At 35.3% G+C, this 21,552-nt stretch overlaps 2 protein-coding genes across 9 annotated transcripts in view; one reads left to right on the top strand and one right to left on the bottom strand.

Moving 5' to 3' along the window:
- The window catches only part of arm (armadillo), a 68,690-nt gene extending 62,560 nt beyond the window's left edge, over positions 1-6,130 (bottom strand). For 4 of the 7 annotated variants that reach the window (XR_012411751.1, XR_012411749.1, XR_012411750.1 and 1 more), the window contains exon 1: positions 5,964-6,115. The gene's annotated coding sequence lies outside the window, so the exon portion shown is untranslated. Of the gene's footprint in view, positions 1-5,963 lie in introns of all 7 variants that reach the window. The other 3 variants (XM_073977010.1, XM_073977007.1, XM_073977008.1) reach the window with 2 other exon arrangements.
- Positions 6,131-9,022: 2,892 nt separating this feature from the next.
- Pgant7 (N-acetylgalactosaminyltransferase 7) lies at positions 9,023-13,890 on the top strand. Of its 2 annotated transcripts, XR_012411753.1 has the most exons (4): positions 9,535-10,274; positions 10,349-10,825; positions 11,676-13,103; positions 13,181-13,890. XR_012411753.1 is itself a non-coding variant. In XM_073977012.1 (3 exons), exons 1-3 carry the CDS (start codon positions 10,073-10,075, stop codon positions 12,767-12,769), a joined length of 1,773 nt encoding a protein of 590 aa, XP_073833113.1. In that variant the 5' UTR covers positions 9,023-10,072; the 3' UTR covers positions 12,770-13,890. The 2 variants fall into 2 exon arrangements, 1 of the variants encoding a protein (XP_073833113.1); XM_073977012.1 differs by having other exon boundaries at positions 9,023-10,274; positions 11,676-13,890.
- The last annotated feature ends 7,662 nt before the right edge of the window (positions 13,891-21,552 follow it).

Below are 21,552 nucleotides of genomic sequence, written 5' to 3' on the forward strand. Positions count from 1 at the left end.
AAATACCGCCTTGGACCCCAAACACACAATTTCAAAGTAAAGCACAAATGAGACTCTGTTGTGGTATGGCGTTGTATGAGTGCTTCCGCTGTAGGAAATCGTGTCTTTTTCGAAGGAATTAAGGATAAGACGTATTATTTGAACATTCTGGAAGGACAAAATGGGATTTGGGACAACATTCCATTTTTATCTATATATGAGCCCGAGCGCAAATCACATATTTTTCCAAAATGGATGCTATGTAACTGTCCAAAAGTGATTCAAACACCTCCCCGATCCCCGGATTTGAATCCTATAGATAATTTATGGTGTATTTTGGAGACAAATATAAAAAATCCTAACATCTAAAGTATAGGAACCCTGAAATATGCCTTGCAAGAAGAATGGGGAAAAATTCCGATATCTTGCCTCGAAAACTTAGTTAAATATTTGTCAAAAAGGCTAACAGCTGTAAAGGATAACAAAGGATGTCATACCAAGGGCTGAAACCCTAAAAAATCCTTTTTGTTTCATGAAACTTTTAGAGTGCATATATTTCACTGTGAGGTAGAAATCGATGTTGTTTAACCATTTTTATTTTTTATCTAAATTTACCTGAATTTCGTTAATTTTATTTTATTATATGTTCGTTAATTTTATTAATGAAAGAAACTGAAGTGGATACTTTTGACTGTGATTCACTGTACGTGTAAAAGGATCACATATTGGGTCATGTTAGGGAGTTACTGGGTTGCTCATACTATAACTTTTTAAAATATCGCAATTTGAGTCCCTTCCACAACTGGCAAACCAATTCCATTATTTCCTTCATTTATATTTTCAAGATCTACGAGAAATCCCCATATACAGTTAGAATAGCTCGTATTTGGAACAGATTACCAATAATGTGTTTCGTCTTAAATTGCTTTCATTCCTTACAGAATCAATTAATTAGAAATATTTTAAGACTATTCTAATTTTATTTTATTAAGCTTTAGTCTGGGAGCAGACGCATCGCGACGTCCGACATTTGGTTTGCTGGGATGTTAAAACAAAAATCCAACAAGAGGCCATTTACTCTCCGACTTTGTATATTGTGGGGAGAGCATAACATTTGATGTTGTTGCTGCTGTGCGTTCGTTTATGTTGAAATGATGTTGTGTGTCATGTTGTTGTTGTTATTATTATTTTTCCATTCTCCACACTACTAACGATGTTCTTGTTAGGTTGTGTTGTTTTTTGGCCTGTTAAGACATCGTCCGACGTTGGTTTTTGTAAACAGACGCACAAGTCCCGAGACAAATGTAACCACCACCACCATCCGATGAAGACACATTTTCTCTCTTATGAGCCAGACATAATTATTTAAATATGTAAACAAGTTGTGTTTTGAATAATCTAATTGGAATGTAATAATCTATCCAAATTACATAGCCATTGATTATTTTCATCATTGGGTTCAGCAGATGTCACACTTTGAAATAATAAAGTTTAACAAACATTGGGTGATAATGATTACTTTTCGAGCTTCCACGCGGCATATTCATTTTACATTTTAGGCGTTCAGTAACAGTGTTGCAGTTTTAGAAATGTTGAGCCAAAATGTTGGGAAATTTGTTAAGGTTTCGCCACAGGAAATCTTTGGGGGAGACTTCTCACATAGCACACACATCTCGATATATATCGTTTATAGGAGAAGTTTTCAGATAACCTAGGCAATAAGGACGGTGGGAGCAGCAGCCTGTTTGACGTTTAGTTGCGCTCAGCTCTGTTTTGAAAGGAATTCGATCCTCTATAACATGAGTAAATTGTTGTTGTTATAGTAAACTTGAAAGCTAACCTACTGATACGACAAGCCGCGCAAATATTGCACCGAAAAACGTATAAGGCCTATGGTATGTTCCAGAACTTCAAGAATATACTGATTATACCCTCAGCCTTTAGGCTAAAAAGGGGGAATACATACTTTGATACGACCAAAAATGTGCCTCATGGAAATAATGGGTTTAGACCCTATGTATGTTTGGACGAAATATGTTTCAGACAATTTGGTGTTGATTTTGCCATGTCCGTCTGTGTGGATGCTGTGCACGATAACTCTTGAACGAAGCAACCGATCGGATCTAAAATTTGGCATTCGTAATATTTCGTCCAAATTAGTTTGGGTGCCTCCCCTTCAAAAATTAAAAAAGTTCGCTAAAATGGTGCGCACGATAGCTTTCGAAGGGATTAACCGAATTCGTCATAACTTTGCATGTGGTAATATTAATTTCTAGCATAGGGTTCGAATATAGACTATATAGGTCCATGCCTTCGGATACCTCCTACACAAAATTCGGAAAAAATGAAGTTTACAGATCGGATTTGAATTTTTTCAGCATGTTGTCATATCGGCCCCCTTTCCGACAGTACAATTTTTTTCGGGGGCAAAACCATACTTCCTAGTATAATGGCCTAAAAGTGCAGTTTAACAGCTCGTCTCGAATCGTTTTGAATTATTTTTTTCAAAAAGTTCTTCTTGCGGGTCCTAGTACGGCTGAGGATTTTTTCCAGGGATAAGTCCATACTCCCTAAGATAATGACCCAAAATCTCTAAAAATCCCGCCGGCACCATCTAAACTGATTTGGTCCAAACGTTGTACATCGTATTATTTCACACAGCCTCGAATCATGTCCGAATATTGACTACATCGGACCACTCTTTATGGTACCACCCACACAACATTAGAAAGAGTGGCATAAAATTTCGATTTAAAGGAAAATTTTGTTCTCGTTAGCCGAGATTTGTTCCTGTCCATAGGAGAAAGTCTTAAATCCCCGGCCGTGGCCGGCTATATATGAAAATATGTCGAAAACTAAACTTATCGTCAAAACCAAGGGAATTTTTTACCTTTCGGAGCCTATATCTCGGGAAGTATGGACTTCCTGCCCATGATATATACATTGGCGTGATCAGCACTGCAAGCGATATTTATTTCAGATAGATCCGAATCCAGTCCAAACATTCATCCTGGCCCAAAAATTGGACCGTCTTACTCTTTCAAAGGGAAAATTTGTGATCGCCGTAAAACTTTGTAGAGAATTTGTAGGTTCTGGAGCAGAGTTCTAATCTCTAGAATAATTTTTGACAATAATCGCCGGCACACCGATATTTCAATGTTTGTCCCAAGGACTATTACTGGAATATATAATATATAATTGTTCCACAAACATCTCATACGGGATAAGGGAGACTTCTCTCATATCAATGAGTGCACACCGATTCGTATTAGCTCGATGATAAGGGACCTACTGTTTATTGCCGAGTCCGAAGGGCGTGTCCAAAGACACCACTTGCAGACAAGTTTTACATGGCGGAAATACTCGGAAATGTCGCCAACATTGATGTTGTCTGGCCGGGGAATCGAACCCACGACCTTTAGCGTGCAAGGCGGGTGTGCATACCATTGCACCACGGTGGCACCGTATAATGGCATATATAAGTCCGCAATTAGTCATGTCGCTTGGGACAATAATAAATAGATCGGCCACTCTAATCCATCAGCCACTCAGCTACCAAGTATACCGGCAGGTAGAATACTACTTGACATTAGACCCAATTTCTCAGCTAAGGTTTCAGTAAATGTAAAAAAACCGAACTATGTGTGGACCAAATTAGTTAAGTTACACAGGAATAAATTTTAAAGTTCAAGAAATATCAAAGATGATCTACGATTAGAATTGACGTTAGAAATTTGAAGTCGCCGCGATTGTGGAGCAACGCAATTTTGACTTCCTCAAAGTAATCCTGATAGGAAATTTAGATACCGGTTCATCCTTTAGACTTTGATTCTTAAAAAATTGTCACATCACGACCAACTAAATAACATGGCGTATTCTGGCATCATATAGCTTGAAGTTCAAGCCTTGAACAATAGGGACAGAGAACGCTTTAGACGGACTCACAAGCCTAAAAAGGACTTCGAACCTCACAAAATAGTCATGCCGCTTGGGCCAGACCACCTCCCCGTAGCAGTATAAATAGATCGGACAGACCCAATTTATAGCCTCCAGTTTTTGAATTTTTTTTAATTATTTAATTACTTAACCCAGATAAGGCCACTGGTCGTTTAAACGCCACGAAAAATGGTTGCAAAAATTGACGTAAAACTCAGGTTTTTTCGAATATTTTTGTGGGGTTTTTGGCATTTTGTTATAGTATTGTCTGTTATCTGTCATTTTACACTTATAAAGCTTCATTTGACCTATGCATTTTCATGAAATTGGCCTAAAACCCAAGCTATTCAAAAAAAATCGATTTTTTGTAATTTTCGACTTTTGATGAAAAATTTAAATACGCGATAAAAATTTAATCATAAATGTTAGAATCATATAAAGTCAGGGAATTGTTAGGAATATAGAAAGAGTATTTTCTCAATCAAAAACCAAGGGATTGGCATATAAGGATACACCTATATTACCCTCCAAAGTTTTTGACACTTTCAAAAGAAAGCCCGATTACAGGAAAACTAAACGTTTTAGAGAAAAAAGTTATTTAATAAAAATGCTTAAAATGTCTCAAAAATATAATTTCCATAAACAATTTTAAGTTTTCTCGCAAAAAAAATTCTCGGCGCTAAGTGGGTTAAGGAAGCTGCCTAACAGATCAGGTTCTCGGGTTGTATGACATCATCAGTGTTGTATTTTCCAGGCCATAACTGCTGGTAGAATACCCAATTTCATCTCAGCGAATGTTTTATTATTCTGTGTGGCGGAAAAATGTTCGTCTCGAACATCTCATGTGGGTTCCAGAGGCACGGTAATGATCCTCGAGACGTGTACAATCGTAACACATGTCTTAACTACTTGAAACCATATGAGTAAACCCGATTATCATTGAAAACAAGTGTGCTTACAGCAGTTTGAAGGCCTACATCTATTCCGCAACAAAAATATCGTCACGTGGAACTGAATAGTAGTTGAGCCAAATGAACTATACGGAACTATCTAGTCCACTGTTCAGTTCCAATGGCCCACATCATTTGTATGAAAAAACTGCGTATACGGAAGTATGCACTTCCCCCAGGAAAATTATATATCGTTGTGTTCAGGGTCCCAAGAGCTATCTATGGTTAAAATTTCAGCCCGATCCAAGTGGTGCCTATAAACAACATATTAGTGTTAAAGTACGAAATTTCCGAAATGTCAAGTCCCATATCTCGGGAAGTATTCAGGATGTCAAGGGCTATCTACTGTAAAAATTTCAGCCCGATCCGAGAGGTGCCCCTAAACGACATTTATGCCTTAGATTACCCAACTCTACCAAAGACGTAACCGTCAACGTAACTCTGCTAAGACTCTAGTTAGCATAAAAAATACATTACGTTTAAGTCCAATTAGAATAAGGTGAGTCTGTCTCAATTTTTTACCAACAACACATATCACCTGTAAATCTAGCCAACCCCTACGTTTGTATCTTTTCATCACTCAATTATTCGAGTACTCATATCTCGATTGACACTAATTCTTATAGCATTAATACCGTTGTTTCGTTCCTTCATATACAGAGCAGAGCAGCATATCTAAAGAAAATGTCCATCGCCAAAAGAAACGAGACATGGAAGACAGAAACAAAGGAAAACAAAAAAAGTTATGGAAAAAATGTTGTTGGTAAAATCCATTGGAAGGTACACAATACATAAACCATGTAATGTAAGATTACAAAAAAAACTTTAAACCAATATAAAACATTACTAAATTTGTCCTTATAAAAATTAAGAAATTTCAGAGTTATTCCATTCGCTTGTCTCCAACAACCAAAGCAATTCAATAAACAAATACATACAATATAAAAATCCACAACAGTTTACTCCCCCTCCAACGGGATTGGACGAAGAGACGAAATAGCCAAGACTAACATTCCACACACCCAACAGACATCAACTTTTTCTTTTGCATTTTCAGCCTTCAATTCATCAGATATCCAATAAACTTCAATTACTTACCGCACAGAAAGACTTAAATTACAATTATTTATGGTTTATTTTATTTTTAAACACTTTTTAACTTGAAAAAAATACAAATTTTCACAAGACAGACAACAACGAGTTCGAACGAACACAAACGAATGAAACAACACTGAAATGAAACAAAAATGGCCGATTTTGTGAATAGGGATGCCAGATTGTTTTGTTAGCATTTGTTAGTTTATTTGTTTGTTCACAGCCTAGGATAGCCTAGGATTTACACAAGACAATTTAAACACAAAGAATTTTTTAGTGAAGTAATGCTTGGTTTACATTTACGAAATCCACTCGATTTCAATTGTCAAATCCATAGGTTAAACGTCAAATGAAATCCAGATGAGATTTCATTTGACGTTTGAGCTATTAATCGTAATAAGACCAAACTTTTTTGTTGTGCTTGCTTTCTTCTTTGCTAGCTTTTTTTGTTTTGTATTATCTTGCCAACCAAACACAACAGTTCTCACATCTCCCAACCGCAGTCCGCAGTCAAGAAACAAAAGCTATAAACATACCAACAATGAATGGATTGGAGATGAATGAACGAACCAGTCAACTTTAAAATGTGATCAAAAATGCCGCAAAAACACACAAACCAGAAATAAAACAAAATCACAAAATCGTGAGAGTGTTTATAATCGATTATCGGTCATCGATTTTGTTTTGTGATGAACAACAGTTGACAACAGTCAGCTCCCCATTATTGTGATATTTTTTGGTATAAGGGCAAAACATATAAATTTTCGTGTTGCTTATAAAAAAACAAAATACATGTATTTCACACCGCTTATAAAGCCCTAATAAACATGTTCTTTGATTTCAAAAACAAATGGTCTGTTCCTTTACTTTTGAAAGTGGTAAAACCGGCAAAAGTAGCAAAAGTTGAAAACTGCTCCCATATGAATTGTATGGTGTCTGAAGTAAAGGAACGCTTTTCGAGTAAAAAGTGGTAAAACTTGAAGATTCTTGCACGTAAAGGAACAGAGCTAAATGATTGAACCAGATTCTTGTTTTTCAATGAATTTCCAAACACTTTTGCAAGAATTGTACTTTCTGCAAGAAATTATACATTTAGTGGAATGATGTGGAAACTTTCCCAGCAAAACGTTTGCATCTGCGGATGCAGTTAAATCACTAGAACAATTGCCGATGGTGTACATCTTTTCCTATGAATTCACCTATGAATTTTACAAGAGAGCGCGCAGCTAGGATGCACTCCATTTTGCTTCCAATAATCGATTATTAGCCGCAAAATTGCTAAAAATCGTAGTCGACTATTGACTGTGCGAAAACCGTATAATCGATTATTCTTAATCGACTTTCGGAAGACAGAGTCAACTATTATTCATAGTTCAGTCGTAGTCTATCATTATTCGTAGTCGACTATTAATCGTGATTGACTAAAAACGCGCGTAATCAACGGTACTTTTTGTATAATATAACCATCACGGATCACATCATCGAAAATGGTCGATTATATTCGATTATAATCGGTTTTCGGCGGTTAACGATTAATCGAAAGCCGACTTTTAGGACACTCTCAAATAATCGACTAACCGAAAATCGAGTTTTAAGTTTTTCACGAAAACCGAATAATCGAAAAACCGATTATTGCATTTCACTGCGTATCCCTATTCCAAGGCACACAGCTAGGATGCACTCCATTTTCGATCCAAATCACAGCCTTTAATGTAGTGCTTTGGATTGAATTTAAATGCAGTCTAAAGATGCTATAAAATGCAAGGCATTACAAATATTCCAAGTTGAAATCGAGTGGATTTCGTAAATGTAAACTTAGCATAAAGCTAATTCGCTCTATATTCGTTGTTTGAACCCAAATTACGATATGATTACCCAGCCAAAAAGTTTGGAAGTAGTGCAATGCAGAGTTATGATTTCAATACATCTTTCGATGCAGTCCACACGGAGTTATGAAAATGCACTGCGCTCAATACATTTTGGAAGCACTCGCTTAAAGATCCCTAGCCAAGCAAGCCAATTTTTTGATCCCTACAGTCGCAGTCTTTTTTCTGAACACAAGAAAAAGTGTTAAAATTCTAAGAATTTGTTTAATAAAAATAAATTAATACAAACTAAAGATATGAACATTGCTGTAATTCACGAGACGCAAATTATTTTTGAAGTGGAGTTGGAGTTTTTTGGAAATCTGAACTGAAGTAGGAGGAAAAATGAAATTTAATGGAGAGTTTTTATAATTTGTGTTAATGTAATAAAGTCAATATTATTTTGCACGAATAAACAATGTATTTTATTTATTTTGGAATATTTGCAATGGCTTGCATTTTATAGCATCTTTAGACTGCATTTAAATTCAATCCAAAGCACTACATTAAAGGCTGTGATTTGGATCGAAAATGGAGTGCATCCTAGCTGTGTGCCTTGGAATAGGGATACGCAGTGAAATGCAATAATCGGTTTTTCGATTATTCGGCTTTCGTGAAAAACTTAAAACTCGATTTTCGGTTAGTCGATTATTTGAGAGTGTCCTAAAAGTCGGCTTTTGATTAATCGTTAACCGCCGAAAACCGATTATAATCGAATATAATCGACCATTTTCGATGATGTGATCCGTGATGGTTATATTATACAAAAAGTACCGTTGATTACGCGCGTTTTTAGTCAATCACGATTAATAGTCGACTACGAATAATGATAGACTACGACCATGGCAGAACTACCAGGTAGTGGTATCACACCAGCTGATCGAATATGAAAAGTCAAATCCCTTTATAAAAAAATCATTTTTGTTGTAATTTCCCCAACAACATAAAGAAAGTTTTCACATAACATATTCAAAATTTTACGATGCCACTACCTGGGTAATTGTGTCATGACTACGACTGAACTATGAATAATAGTTGACTCCGTCTTCCGAAAGTCGATTAAGAATAATCGATTATACGGTTTTCGCACAGTCAATAGTCGACTACGATTTTTAGCAATTTTGCGGCTAATAATCGATTAATCGATTAACCTAAATCGATTTTAAGTATCCCTACCGTGGAAGCAAAATGAGTTCTGTTCCTTTACGTGCAAGAATCTTCAAGTTTTACAACTTTTTACTCGAAAAGCGTTCCTTTACTACAGACACCACACAATTCATATGGAAGCAGATTACAACTTTTGCCAGTTTTACCACTTTCAAAAGTAAAGGAACAGACCAATGGAGTGCATCCTAGCTGCGCGCTCTCTTGTAAAATTCATAGGAAAAGATGTACTCCATCGGCAATTGTTCTAGTGATTTAACTGCAAACGTTTTGCTGGGAAAGTTTCCACATCATTCCACTAAATGTATAATTTCTTGCGGAAAGTACAATTCTTGCAAAAGTGTTTGGAAATTCATTGAAAAACAAGAATCTGGTTCAATCTTTTGTTTTTGAAATCAAAGAAGAACATGTTTATTAGGGCTTTATAAGCGGTGTGAAATACATGTATATTGTTTTTTTTATACGCAACACGAAAATTTATATGTTTTGCCCTTATACCAAAAAAATATCACAATAATGGGGAGCTGACTGTTGTCAACTGTTGTTCATCACAAAACAAAATCGATGACCGATAATCGATTATAAACACTCTCACGATTTTGTGATTTTGTTTTATTTCTGGTTTGTGTGTTTTTGCGGCATTTTTGATCACATTTTAAAGTTGACTGGTTCGTTCATTCATCTCCAATCCATTCATTGTTGGTATGTTTATAGCTTTTGTTTCTTGACTGCGGACTGCGGTTGGGAGATGTGAGAACTCTTGTGTTTGGTTGGCAAGATAATACAACACAAATAAGCTAGCAAAGAAGAAAGCAAGCACAACAAAAAAGTTTGGTCTTATTACGATTAAGCAGTCTAAGAAGAGAGTTTGTCATCAGCCTAGTTAAGGCGGTCGTCGGATTGGTGTGGTGGTGCTGTAAACGAAAAAAGAAAACATAATTGCGACACGTAGGCAAGATTATTGTTACCATCATACAGGTATCTGGCCAGCCTCTGCAAGCTGTCTTTTGTTGTTGTAGCAAAAAATAGAATCTCTAGAATAGTTGGGAACAAAATTTAGCAAACACACAACTTGAAAACAAGATGCGTATTAGTAACATACGCAATGGACGCATTTGCCGACTGGCACTGTTGCTAATTCTTTTGCCCTTATTGTATTTGCTGATCACATGGAGTGATGGCCACAAGAGAGTGCAAGAGGTATATCAGGCGAAATTTGGTACGGGAAGACGTCACTATCAACGCTTGGAGGGGAGACCCAAAGAAATACCGGTTTTGGTAGAAGGTAAAATGTCATGCAATTACCAGCAACAACAATAATTAAACAATTACTCATTAAATTGTTGTTTGTGTTTTTAGGTTTGGGAAACTTTGAACCAACCTCATTGGAAGAACGTATTGGTCCCGGTGAAAATGGCGAAGCATATCATCTACCTGCCAACAAGAAAAATGAGGCAGATGAATCTGAAATGGAATATGGAATGAATATTGCTGCATCCGATGCCATTTCCATGCATCGTAGTGTGCGTGATACACGTTTGGAAGAGTGTAAACATTGGAATTATCCATATGATTTACCCAAGACCAGCGTTATTGTTGTCTTTCATAATGAAGGCTTTTCTGTGCTATTGCGAACCGTCCATTCGGTCATAGACCGTACACCTAAGCATATTTTACATGAAATTATATTGGTTGATGATTACTCGGATAAAAAGAATTTGGGTGAAGACTTGGAGAAATATATCAAACAATTTAACGGGTTGGTAAGGCTGATACGCAACAAGGAGCGAGAGGGGTTAATTCGTACACGTTCTCGTGGTGCTAAAGAAGCAACAGGTGAGTTTTCGATTGTGATTTTAATAAGTTGTTGTTGAGAGAAAGCAAAATTCGACTTAGTAAACTGCGTGGAAAACATGGGGTTTATGTGATAAAACCTAGCTTTAGGCTGTCGATATTAAGAGAATGCCTTTTGAAATGTTTACGCTCCAAAGCTGTGTGAGAAATAGCCTTGCTTGGCCTCCAAAAATAATAAAAAAAATACAAGAATGCTTGTGGAACGTAGAAGGCCCATCTCACGATGTTCCCAACTGTTTGAGCCAGAAGTGATGATCTTGTGATGAATTATGAATTACATAGGAAATCTTATATTCAGCCTGGCTGAGTAATGATTTCCATAGGAAATCTTTTATTCAGCCTGGCTGAGTAATGATTTCCATAGGAAATCTTTTATTCAGCCTGGCTGAGTAATGATTTCCATAGGAAATCTTTTATTCAGCCTGGCTGAGTAATGATTTCCATAGGAAATCTTTTATTCAGCCTGGCTGAGTAATGATTTCCATAGGAAATCTTTTATTCAGCCTGGCTGAATAATGGTTTCCATAGGAAATCTTTTATTCAGCCTGGCTGAATAATGGTTTCCATAGGAAATCTTTTATTCAGCCTGGCTGAATAATGGTTTCCATAGGAAATCTTTTATTCAGCCTGGCTGAATAATGATTTCCATAGGAAATCTTTTATCTGTATATATTTGGAAATCTGTTATTTAGCCTGGCTGAATAATGATTTCCATAGGAAAGCTTTCATTTAATTTTTATTTGCTGATATATATAATTTGGTTCCATAATCCTAATTCAATATCCATATCCTATTATAATAATTTTGTTCTTCTTCTTGTTCTCTTTTCCAGGTGAAGTAATTGTCTTCCTAGATGCCCATTGTGAGGTGAACACAAATTGGCTTCCACCACTGTTGGCACCCATCTATCGTGATCGCACAGTGATGACGGTGCCCATTATCGATGGTATCGATTACAAAACATTTGAATATCGTTCCGTTTATGGCAGTGAAAATCATTTCCGTGGCATTTTTGAATGGGGTATGTTGTATAAAGAGAACGAAGTACCCAAGCGGGAACAACGTCGTAGGCAACACAATTCGGAGCCTTATCGCAGTCCCACCCATGCTGGTGGCCTCTTCGCCATTAATCGTGAATACTTTTTGGAATTGGGTGCCTACGATCCCGGCCTATTGGTATGGGGTGGTGAAAATTTCGAATTAAGTTTCAAAATATGGCAATGTGGTGGCAGTATTGAATGGGTGCCATGTTCCCATGTCGGCCACGTTTATCGTGGCTTTATGCCCTATAACTTTGGTAAATTGGCAAGTAAAAAGAAAGGACCATTGATTACGATCAACTATAAACGTGTCATTGAAACCTGGTTTGATGAGACCCATAAAGAATATTTCTATACCCGTGAACCATTGGCCAGATATTTGGATATGGGTGACATAAGTGAGCAGTTGGCCTTGAAGAAACGTCTCAATTGTAAATCCTTCCAATGGTATATGGATAATATTGCCTATGATGTTTATGATAAATTCCCTGCCCTTCCGGCCAATTTACATTGGGGTGAGATGCGGTCAGTGGCCACAGAAAACTGTCTAGATTCAATGGGTCATCAACCACCAGCCATTATGGGTCTATCACATTGCCACGGTGGTGGTAATAATCAGCTGATACGGTTAAATGCTGCCGGTCAATTGGGTGTGGGAGAACGTTGTGTTGAGGCCGATCGTCAGGGTATCAAGCTGGCCGTATGCCGTTTGGGTACCACCGATGGCCCATGGAGTTATGATGAAAATACCAAACATTTGCTGCATCGAGCTCATCGAAAATGTGTTGCTGTACATCCCACCACACAACAACTGTTCTTGGCACACTGTGATCCACAAGATGGCTATCAACAATGGTATTTTAAGCCAATTAAACCTAACTATTAGACAATCAATATAAGATGATGACGTGATGATGATGGTGTAGAGCAGGAAGGAGATGCATATATTTAAATGAATAGAGGGGTACAAAATGTTGTGCTAGTGATGCTGTTGGGAGTACACAAAAGTTTTTGTTGTGCGAATGTTGTTGTTAAATGTCAATGTTTACTTTGTGGTGTTAAGAAGTGTTTGGGAGAGAAGGGTGTAAGGAAGTTTTCCTGTGACTGCAGTTGCTCAAACAATTATGTAAATGCTTTGGCCAGTTTTTTATTATTTAAACAGTTGATCGGTTAACAGCAGACTTTCAACATCAATATAAGAGCCATTATTAGTATCTAAGGTAAGACAATTATTGCATTAAATTTTTTAATTTTTTTAATTATCTTTTTTTTTTAATTTTAAACACTGATTGTTTAGAAAATCTTTGTCTAACTTATACCCCGGTTACACTTAACCGGATTAACATAGTGGGTTTGGATTTAAAATGTCAATTCCAAAGCGCAAACGTCAAATAAATCCTCTCGAAGTGGGTTAACCCGGCAAAAAACTCCAGTGTAACCGCACTATTATATATCTGATAACAAACGCTAGTAATGGACTGAAAAACAAATCTCAACTTTGTTGTTTAGGGTAACGATTTCTAGATTATATCTGATGTCGACATTTGTAAGTCTGTCGATCCATTTTCTGCGACGTGACATAGATTCTTGAAAGGACAATCATCACAGGATCCAGTAAAAAGAGAAGTTCAGGATATCATAGTCTGTGTCTAGTGCTTCGAAGCAATTTCTCGATTGTTTCGATTTCCCTCTCGTCTTTGCACTTTTTACCTACGTTTTTAAAGGTCTACAGATCTCTAGATTAGAACAATGTTGTCATTTATAGTCTTGGCACTACTATTTTTTATCGCCGCCACGTATTTAATTCATTTTTGAAGTTTGGATTCAGTTAATCATAGAAGGCCAATAAGCAGAGGATCCAATGAAGATAGCGGATCGACTATTTCTAGTGCTTCTAAGCCTAGGTCGACGACACAACAGATGCTCTGTTGTTTCGATCTCCTTCCCATCTTCTTTACATTGTCTTACCTAGAATTAAGTGTCAAATTGATTATTTTTTTATTTTTGAAATTTTGCCTGTTAGGGCGAAGATCATTTTTAATGATCGTTTAGAGTTAAGCTTGATGATCGGAAATTATTTGCAAGTGAAAAGGGAAAGCCAAGGACTCGAACCCACATAGTCACCAAATTACGTTACTTGGTTTCATAGGTTTTTATTATTTCAAAAAAAAAAAAAAAAAAAAAAAATACATCCTCCCTCCTCTTCCAATGACATTTAACAATATTATTTCCCAACATTGCCCAGCAAAACACCCCGAGAAAAATACAAAGAAATGAAACTCTTAAACGGCCTATAAAATAATTTTATAAGCAATATATCTATTAGGAAATTATACATAGAAAATATACTATAAATATATAGAAAAAAAAAACGAAACAAATGATTGTTAGTGGCGTATTGACGAATCAAATAGATGGAAACATTAAAACGAAAATCAAGTGTTAATCTTGATTTTAATATTAAAGACAAGCAGCAACAACACACATTTTTGGGGTTTCAAACACACAAAACGGAGATCTATTAACTTTTTCTAAAAAAGTTAAAGATGTAAAAATGAAAACAGAAATAGAACAGAAAACAGAGACATGTTATTTACATACAAAACTAAAAGAAAGCAACGGTAAAAAATGGAAAGCGAAAACAAACTACAATCATCATTGAAAATGCAAAACAAAAATGCATAAGCTAGCAAATAAGTAAAACCATAATCAAAATATTTTTTTTAATAATTTTGTAATGTTTTTTTTTTGTAGTTGATATTTTTATCTATATATTCGTCTAAGTTATTAATAACGATTATTAAAACTCAAACATCAAAATACTTGCATACATTGCCAATCTCTTAAGAGTAATTTAATTTTTTTGTTTGTTAACCTTATAAAATGTTAATTTTTGTTTTGAAAGTAAATATATCTTCCATTTTGTGTTTCTCTTCCACATTTTGTCTTATCTCATTTTAATCTCGACTCTACTCTACATCTTGTTATTTGTGATAAATCTTGCTATATATTCTACACTAAACTTTACTTATAACACTCAAAATTACTATTTACTTCTTTTTAATATAAAAAAAATCCTATTATTTTATAAGCTTTTAAATTGTCTAATTTTTAAGATTTTAAAATAAAAACATCCAATTTCTAAAAAAATTAAAATAAAAAACAATGCTATTAAGTCTGAAACAAAACAGAAATAACAATAAATATTAAATAATCTTTTTCAGAAAATTTATGTGTTTGAGACTAAAATTTTCATTTAATTCATAGGACATTTAATGGCGTCATAAGATTCATATTCTTAATGTGTCAACAAAGGGTGTTGAAATTTTTGTTTTTATAAATGCAAACATAGCCAAAACATTGTTAAGAATATTTCTGAAAACTATTTTCAAAGAAAAGTGCCAAAAATTTAGTTCTATGTCCCGATTTTTTACCTCTATCAGGGCAACGCCGTTAAAGTCTACTATCTACTACTACCCACGGCAGCGGGTTTTTACGTACCGGATTGACCCGATTCGACTCCTTTTCGCATAAATCGAAATCGTATATTTGAATATTGTTGAACATTTTAATAAAATTGAAAATGCATTTTAAAAATATTATTCAAATAACGGGCTTTTGCGAAGCAAAATTGTATATATCATCAAAAGCACTCCCAATATAAACCATTTCGATTTTGCAAATCGATTCGATGCAATTGATTTAAAACCCAGTGTGTTTGTTAAATCCGGTTATATATAGCATTTCCAAATTAAATGAAACCTTTTCCAAATTGAATGAAACGTTTTCCAAATTGAATGAAACCTTTTCCAAACCAAATGAAACCTTTTCCAAATGAAATGAAACCTTTCCAAATCAAATGAAACCTTTTCCAAATCAAATGAAACCTTTTCCAAAACAAATGAAACCTTTTCCAAATTGAATGAAACCTTTATTTTTATTGAAAGAAAAAAGCCAGAATATTTTGAAAAAAGAAAGAAATAAAAAATTGTATGGGGTATCAACAATTTTTTACTTAAATTCTAATCATAAGTAATGACCTAAAAGTGCAACTCGCTGCATGTTTTGCTTCTTTGAACTTAAACTTTTTATAATTTTTGGGCATCAATTAAGGTTATAGCGTAATAATGCTAAAGAGAGAATTAAGGTTTAAAAAATTGCTAATATATAATAACAGGGACTAATTGTATTACCTAATGAAGTGCTTCACGATTTGCTGCTTGTGAAATTTTCAATGGACATTCTCATTACATAATTGGAGCAGTCCTGTTTATTGAGATGTTGGTTGCTATGCTCAATCACGTCAACGATATTACGATCTATTGTCTGATCGCTTAGTACCACTCTGGTACACAATTTTATTTTTGAAATTTGGGTTCCACATTGCTGAATATGGCATTAAAAAATTAAAATTACACCGGTTTAATTCTATCGTTATGTGCATTCGTTTACTTATTTAGTTATTGCATAAAAATTATCCTAAAAAAACTTTCAAAAATAAAATTGTGTGCCAGAGTCGTACTACGCGATCGATCGGACAATAGATCGTGATACCGTTGACGTGATTGAGCATTGTATCGAACAGCTCAAACAACAGACCATGATTACAAAATCGATTAGTTGTCAATCAGGGTCGTACCTAACATTTTCTGAGCGACATTTTTGAGGAACATTTCGAAGCTAAAAACGTCGTCATGTGGTACTTTTATAAAATAAGTGACGAAAAGGACATTGAAGGAAGCGAGTTAGAAGATCGAAATGCTCTACGAAAATAATCATCATTCGATCTGACTGAAGACAAGTCATTCCATAAATAAGCTAAAACAACTGTTAACAAAGATATAACGTTAATTTCAGATGCCTTATATGGGCTTCAGCAGAAACTTGATCAAGCGATAACTCGGAATTTCAGCTCACGGCGGATCTGTCCTTCAGGATTCTTAATATACTCACCAAAGGCTTTCATCCCCAAAGGGAATTATCTCTGCCCCAGATTTTCACCTCAATTTTGTGTCACAGTGTTATTAGGAATTTTTTATCCCTAATTGATGCCCAAAAATTATGAAATGTTTATGTTCAAGGAAGCGAAACATGCAGCGAGTTACATTTTTATGTCATTACTTAAGATTAGAATTTAAGAAAAAATCGTTGAAAATCCAAATAATTTTTTTATTTCTTTCTCTTTTAAAATATTCTGGCTTTTTTCTTTCAATAAAAATAAAGGTTTCATTCAATTTGGAAAAGGTTTCATTTGATTTGGAAAAGGTTTCATTTGATTTGGAAAAGGTTTCATTTGATTTGGAAAAGGTTTCATTTAATTTGGAAATGCTGTATAAACGTACTATTAATAAAGTATTTGAAAACCATTTATTTATAAAAAATGTCACCTGTTTTGTATGTACATTTTGTATTTAGATTTTACTGTCCGTTTATAGTCCTGTAAAAGTAATTATAACGAAAATCCACAGTGTCGTATGATAATTGGCACATTCGGCGTATACTCATCAAGATTACATAATTTATTAATCATACGCTACTACCACCACAGTTTGCAATGGATGATGTTGCGAATGTCATCAGGAACGCTAAATCATTCAAAGCGTTGGGCCCTGATGGTAATGCTGAAACAGCTGGATGAGCTGTCGCTAGCCACTCTAACTGTTCCCAAAGTCTGGAAAATGGGCAGATTTCACGTATTTTAACGGTTTAGCTACATTTTCTGGCCGAATTAGCTATCTCTGAACTTGACATGGTTTTCCGCAGAAAATCTTAATTCGCTTTGCGTCGTTTCACTTTAAGTCGTGTTTTTTTTTTTGGAACGTTTTAACGACGAAAAGCGAGGTCTTGGTGTAATTATATGTGCCGCATTGCAATGCTAAGTAGTCCTTCAGATTTTATAAGTTATTTATACATCATTTTAAGTAACAAATACCTTAAAATTAAAAGAAGGTACTGAAATTTAAAAATTAGGAATATATAAACTTAAAATTAGACTAGCACTGTATCAGCATCTAAACGGTGGTACCTTCTATCGATGATAGTACATCAAAAATTCGTCCTAGTACAGGCTTCCTTTTTCCCGCAGTTTTAATAAAGTGCAGAAATTTCTTTCTCAGAACGGTGGAGAGCTTCTCGATATACTTCAGAAATCCGAGTTAAACCTATACCGTTATACATGTTTCTGTCTGTATATCCCATTTCTCTCCATTGGTGATCTAATTCCCAGAAATACTTGCAATGTTCTCCTTTCCCAGACTCTGGTTCTCTCCCTTTGTGCTGACAATATTTTTGCCCAGACGGCAAATGACTTGTAGATCAGCAGTTTCACATCCGGCAGTAATCCTACTCGAACATGGATAGTGCCAATATATTTATAGATTTATATTTATAGATAGGTATAATATCACCAAGTTTTTTTTGCCGAAGTTTCAGCAATATCATTACAGAATCTGATTTCCGCAGTTGTGGTTCTAGGTGGAGGTATAGGTTTTGATCCAGTGGGACGTGCTAGACGAGCTTCTAAAGCTGCTGCGAACGATACACTGGAACGAACGTTATCCAAGTACTCTAACTTAGCCTTTGCAATGGCGATTTTATCCTTGTGACTCGCCTTGCGAAGAAGCGCTTTGCACTTGGGACAATGAGCCGAACAGACAGAATGTCATAGGAAGAAGGAGGAATATGCAACATACATATACAGTTGAACCTCGATTATCCGTGAATCGATTATCCGGGAACCTCCATTATCCGTGATAGAAAAGAAATGTTGGACTTTTTTCCATTTCTTCTATTTTTCGTTATAAACATCATTACCCGGGAGTAAAAACACACTTTTCAATTCATTTGATTAAGCAAACAAAGGGTAAACAAGCGAAAACTGGAAATTCTTCCGTATTACACAATTTGTGTATTTATGGTATCACAAAAACATGGGACAAAGTCAATTCAGATCAATCTGGTGATGATGATATTATGTATCCTTCTAAAATTTGGTGGATTACAGTAACAAATTTAATAAAAACTGCAGATTTTCATAATGTTGTACAATATTATGCCATTTTTACTTAAAAATATGTTCAAAAACTGCATAAAAGCATTGCCTCCATTATCCGGGAAAATCGATTATCCGTAATGCCTCCGCTCCCGACCATCACGGATAATCGAGGTCCGACTGTACTAGAGATTGAGAGATATTGAATGGATATAGAAAATTTTAGGTGTAGAGAAGAGAGGGAGAGTTTGCCATATTGCGGTGCAGTATTTTATTCTCGTTGAAGCCACTTCAGATCCTTGGCGAGAAAAAGCACCACCCATGGTTCACATTCTCCGGGTCCTGAGCATTTGACAGATACATAATAGGTGTTCATTTGTCTCTGTTTCATCTTCATATAACCTGCATAGTATACAGTATCATCTCTTTCCCATTTGTAGAAAGTTGATCTTATTCTGCAGTGACCCGTGATTATTCCCACCGTTTTAGATTAAAGATTGCCTTGGATACCTTACAGCTGGGTTTGCTGTGCCAAATTTGACCAGCCTTGTTTGTTAAACCTGTATGAAAGCCGTAAATTGTGGGTATCGTTGTATACACCTGCTCCTGTTCCCGTTTCCATCTTGGAGCCATCGGTATACAGCTGCGGGAAAAATAATAGCACCGTGGCCTATATTCGTATTTCTAGTCTATTTTCTCTACTATTACCTTATTGAATGAAACGGTTCAGTGCATTTAGGAAAAGTGCACTCTGATTAATTTTAAATTAAAGAAATGTCGAATCAATTAACTTAAAAAAAAAACATTGTTCCACAACATCCCATACGGGACAAGGGAGACTTCTCTCATATCAATGAGTGCACCCCGATTCATATTTAGCTCAATTAACTTACATTTTATAAAAGTTATAAGCAAAATGCTTTGGAAACCAAAAAGAAAACACTGATTCTATCTGATAGTCTATCGGCAATAAGGAGCATTACTAATATATCCAACACTAAATGGTCGGGTATTAATAAAATAAGGGACCTACTCATATCAAATATGGGTAAGATAAAGCTAGCTTGGATTCCTGGTCACGTCGGAATACCAGGTAATGTTTTCGCTGACAATGCTGCAAAGAATGCCTGCATCGCACCACTTATCGAGGATATTATCATTGAAAGACTCGATCTAAAAGCACACATATCAGCAAACTTATTTAAGCTACACATAGTCAATATGGCTCAGTTCCAACATTATCACTACACAGATGTCAATCCACATAATCAAATTGCAATTTACCCCACAAATATAGATAAAAAGAAAATTAGAATTTTTTCTCGTTTACGGATGGGGCACACTGTTACAACTCATCAATATCTAATCAACAAAAACGCAGATAACAAATGTCCGAAGTGCGGTGATGTGGTTACCGTTAAACATATACTCCAAACATGCACATTATTATCTCAACAACAACGACGCTTCTTACAAAACCAAGGATTCAATATGCTTCAAAACATAAACAACCTAAATATTGATAATATATTTCAGTACATAAGGCAGAATAACATAACTATTTAAAAAAATTGTTCAACTCTTTCGAATTTATATTGTATATATGTATATAGCTGATGGCCATAGTAGCTAATGCTTTTTACTGTATATAATACTCTTATATTTACTATAAGTTTATAATAATAATAAATAAATAAATAAATACTAAATTTGTTGCCGGTAAAAATAATAGCACTATTTCTTAAATCAGGGTCTTTGATGAATGTATTGGTGTAAATATTTGCTCTGTTCCAGGACCTGCAAGAAGCTACTATTTTTTACTACGATAACATTTTTTCCTTTATGTTATCGAAGAAAATAGTAAAAATTAGTAGATTCTTGCAGTACTGGAACATACCAATTGATTGATTTCATATAAAACGTTAATAAATGAATACAAGACATTCAAATATTAAATGTAATATAAGTAATTAACAATAACAATATTAAATCGAGAACAAACCGAGACTCCATGTCCTAACATAGTTTTTTGAAGATATTTTCCAAAAATGTTGTGAAATAATATGAGAAATATAACAATATTATTGGAAATATGCATAGCGGTGCTATTATTTTTACCGGCACTGTATACCTCTATACCGGGTTAGGTGGTGATATTTTTACATCAATTTCGTCGAAGTGTAGTTGTGGTGAGGTATAATCACTCATTACCACCGATCCCGGTGGTAGTCCCGATCATAGTAATATAACAGAGTGACCATGATCGAAGTTACGCCATGAATTTATCTTCTTGAGTCGGAGAGCACAGTTGGCTGCCAAATCCTGCGCTAAAAGATTCACTGGCTGAAGGTTAAGTAGTACATTGAAGGCCACCTGTGGAATGCTTTTTATGGCACCGGTGATTAATAGTGATGCCGCACTTTGAACATTGTTTATTTTATGAAGAAACGATGTCTTGCACAATGCATTCCACCATACTAGAGAACCATAAGTAAGAATTGGGCGTGAAGATGCAATCGGTGACCTGTGGTTTCAATCCCCAACTCTTACCAATGGAATTCTTGCATTAATAAAGAGCTATTAGACCTCTCTTGGCATGTTCTTTGATATACCTTTTCCACGTTAATTAGTGGTCCAGGATGACGCCGAGGTACTTGACTTCTAGAGAAGGAACTTCA

This window comes from Musca autumnalis, unplaced genomic scaffold (assembly GCF_047663935.1).
Source record: "Musca autumnalis isolate F117 unplaced genomic scaffold, ASM4766393v1 scaffold_3, whole genome shotgun sequence".
Taxonomy (NCBI): Eukaryota; Metazoa; Arthropoda; class Insecta; order Diptera; family Muscidae; genus Musca; species Musca autumnalis.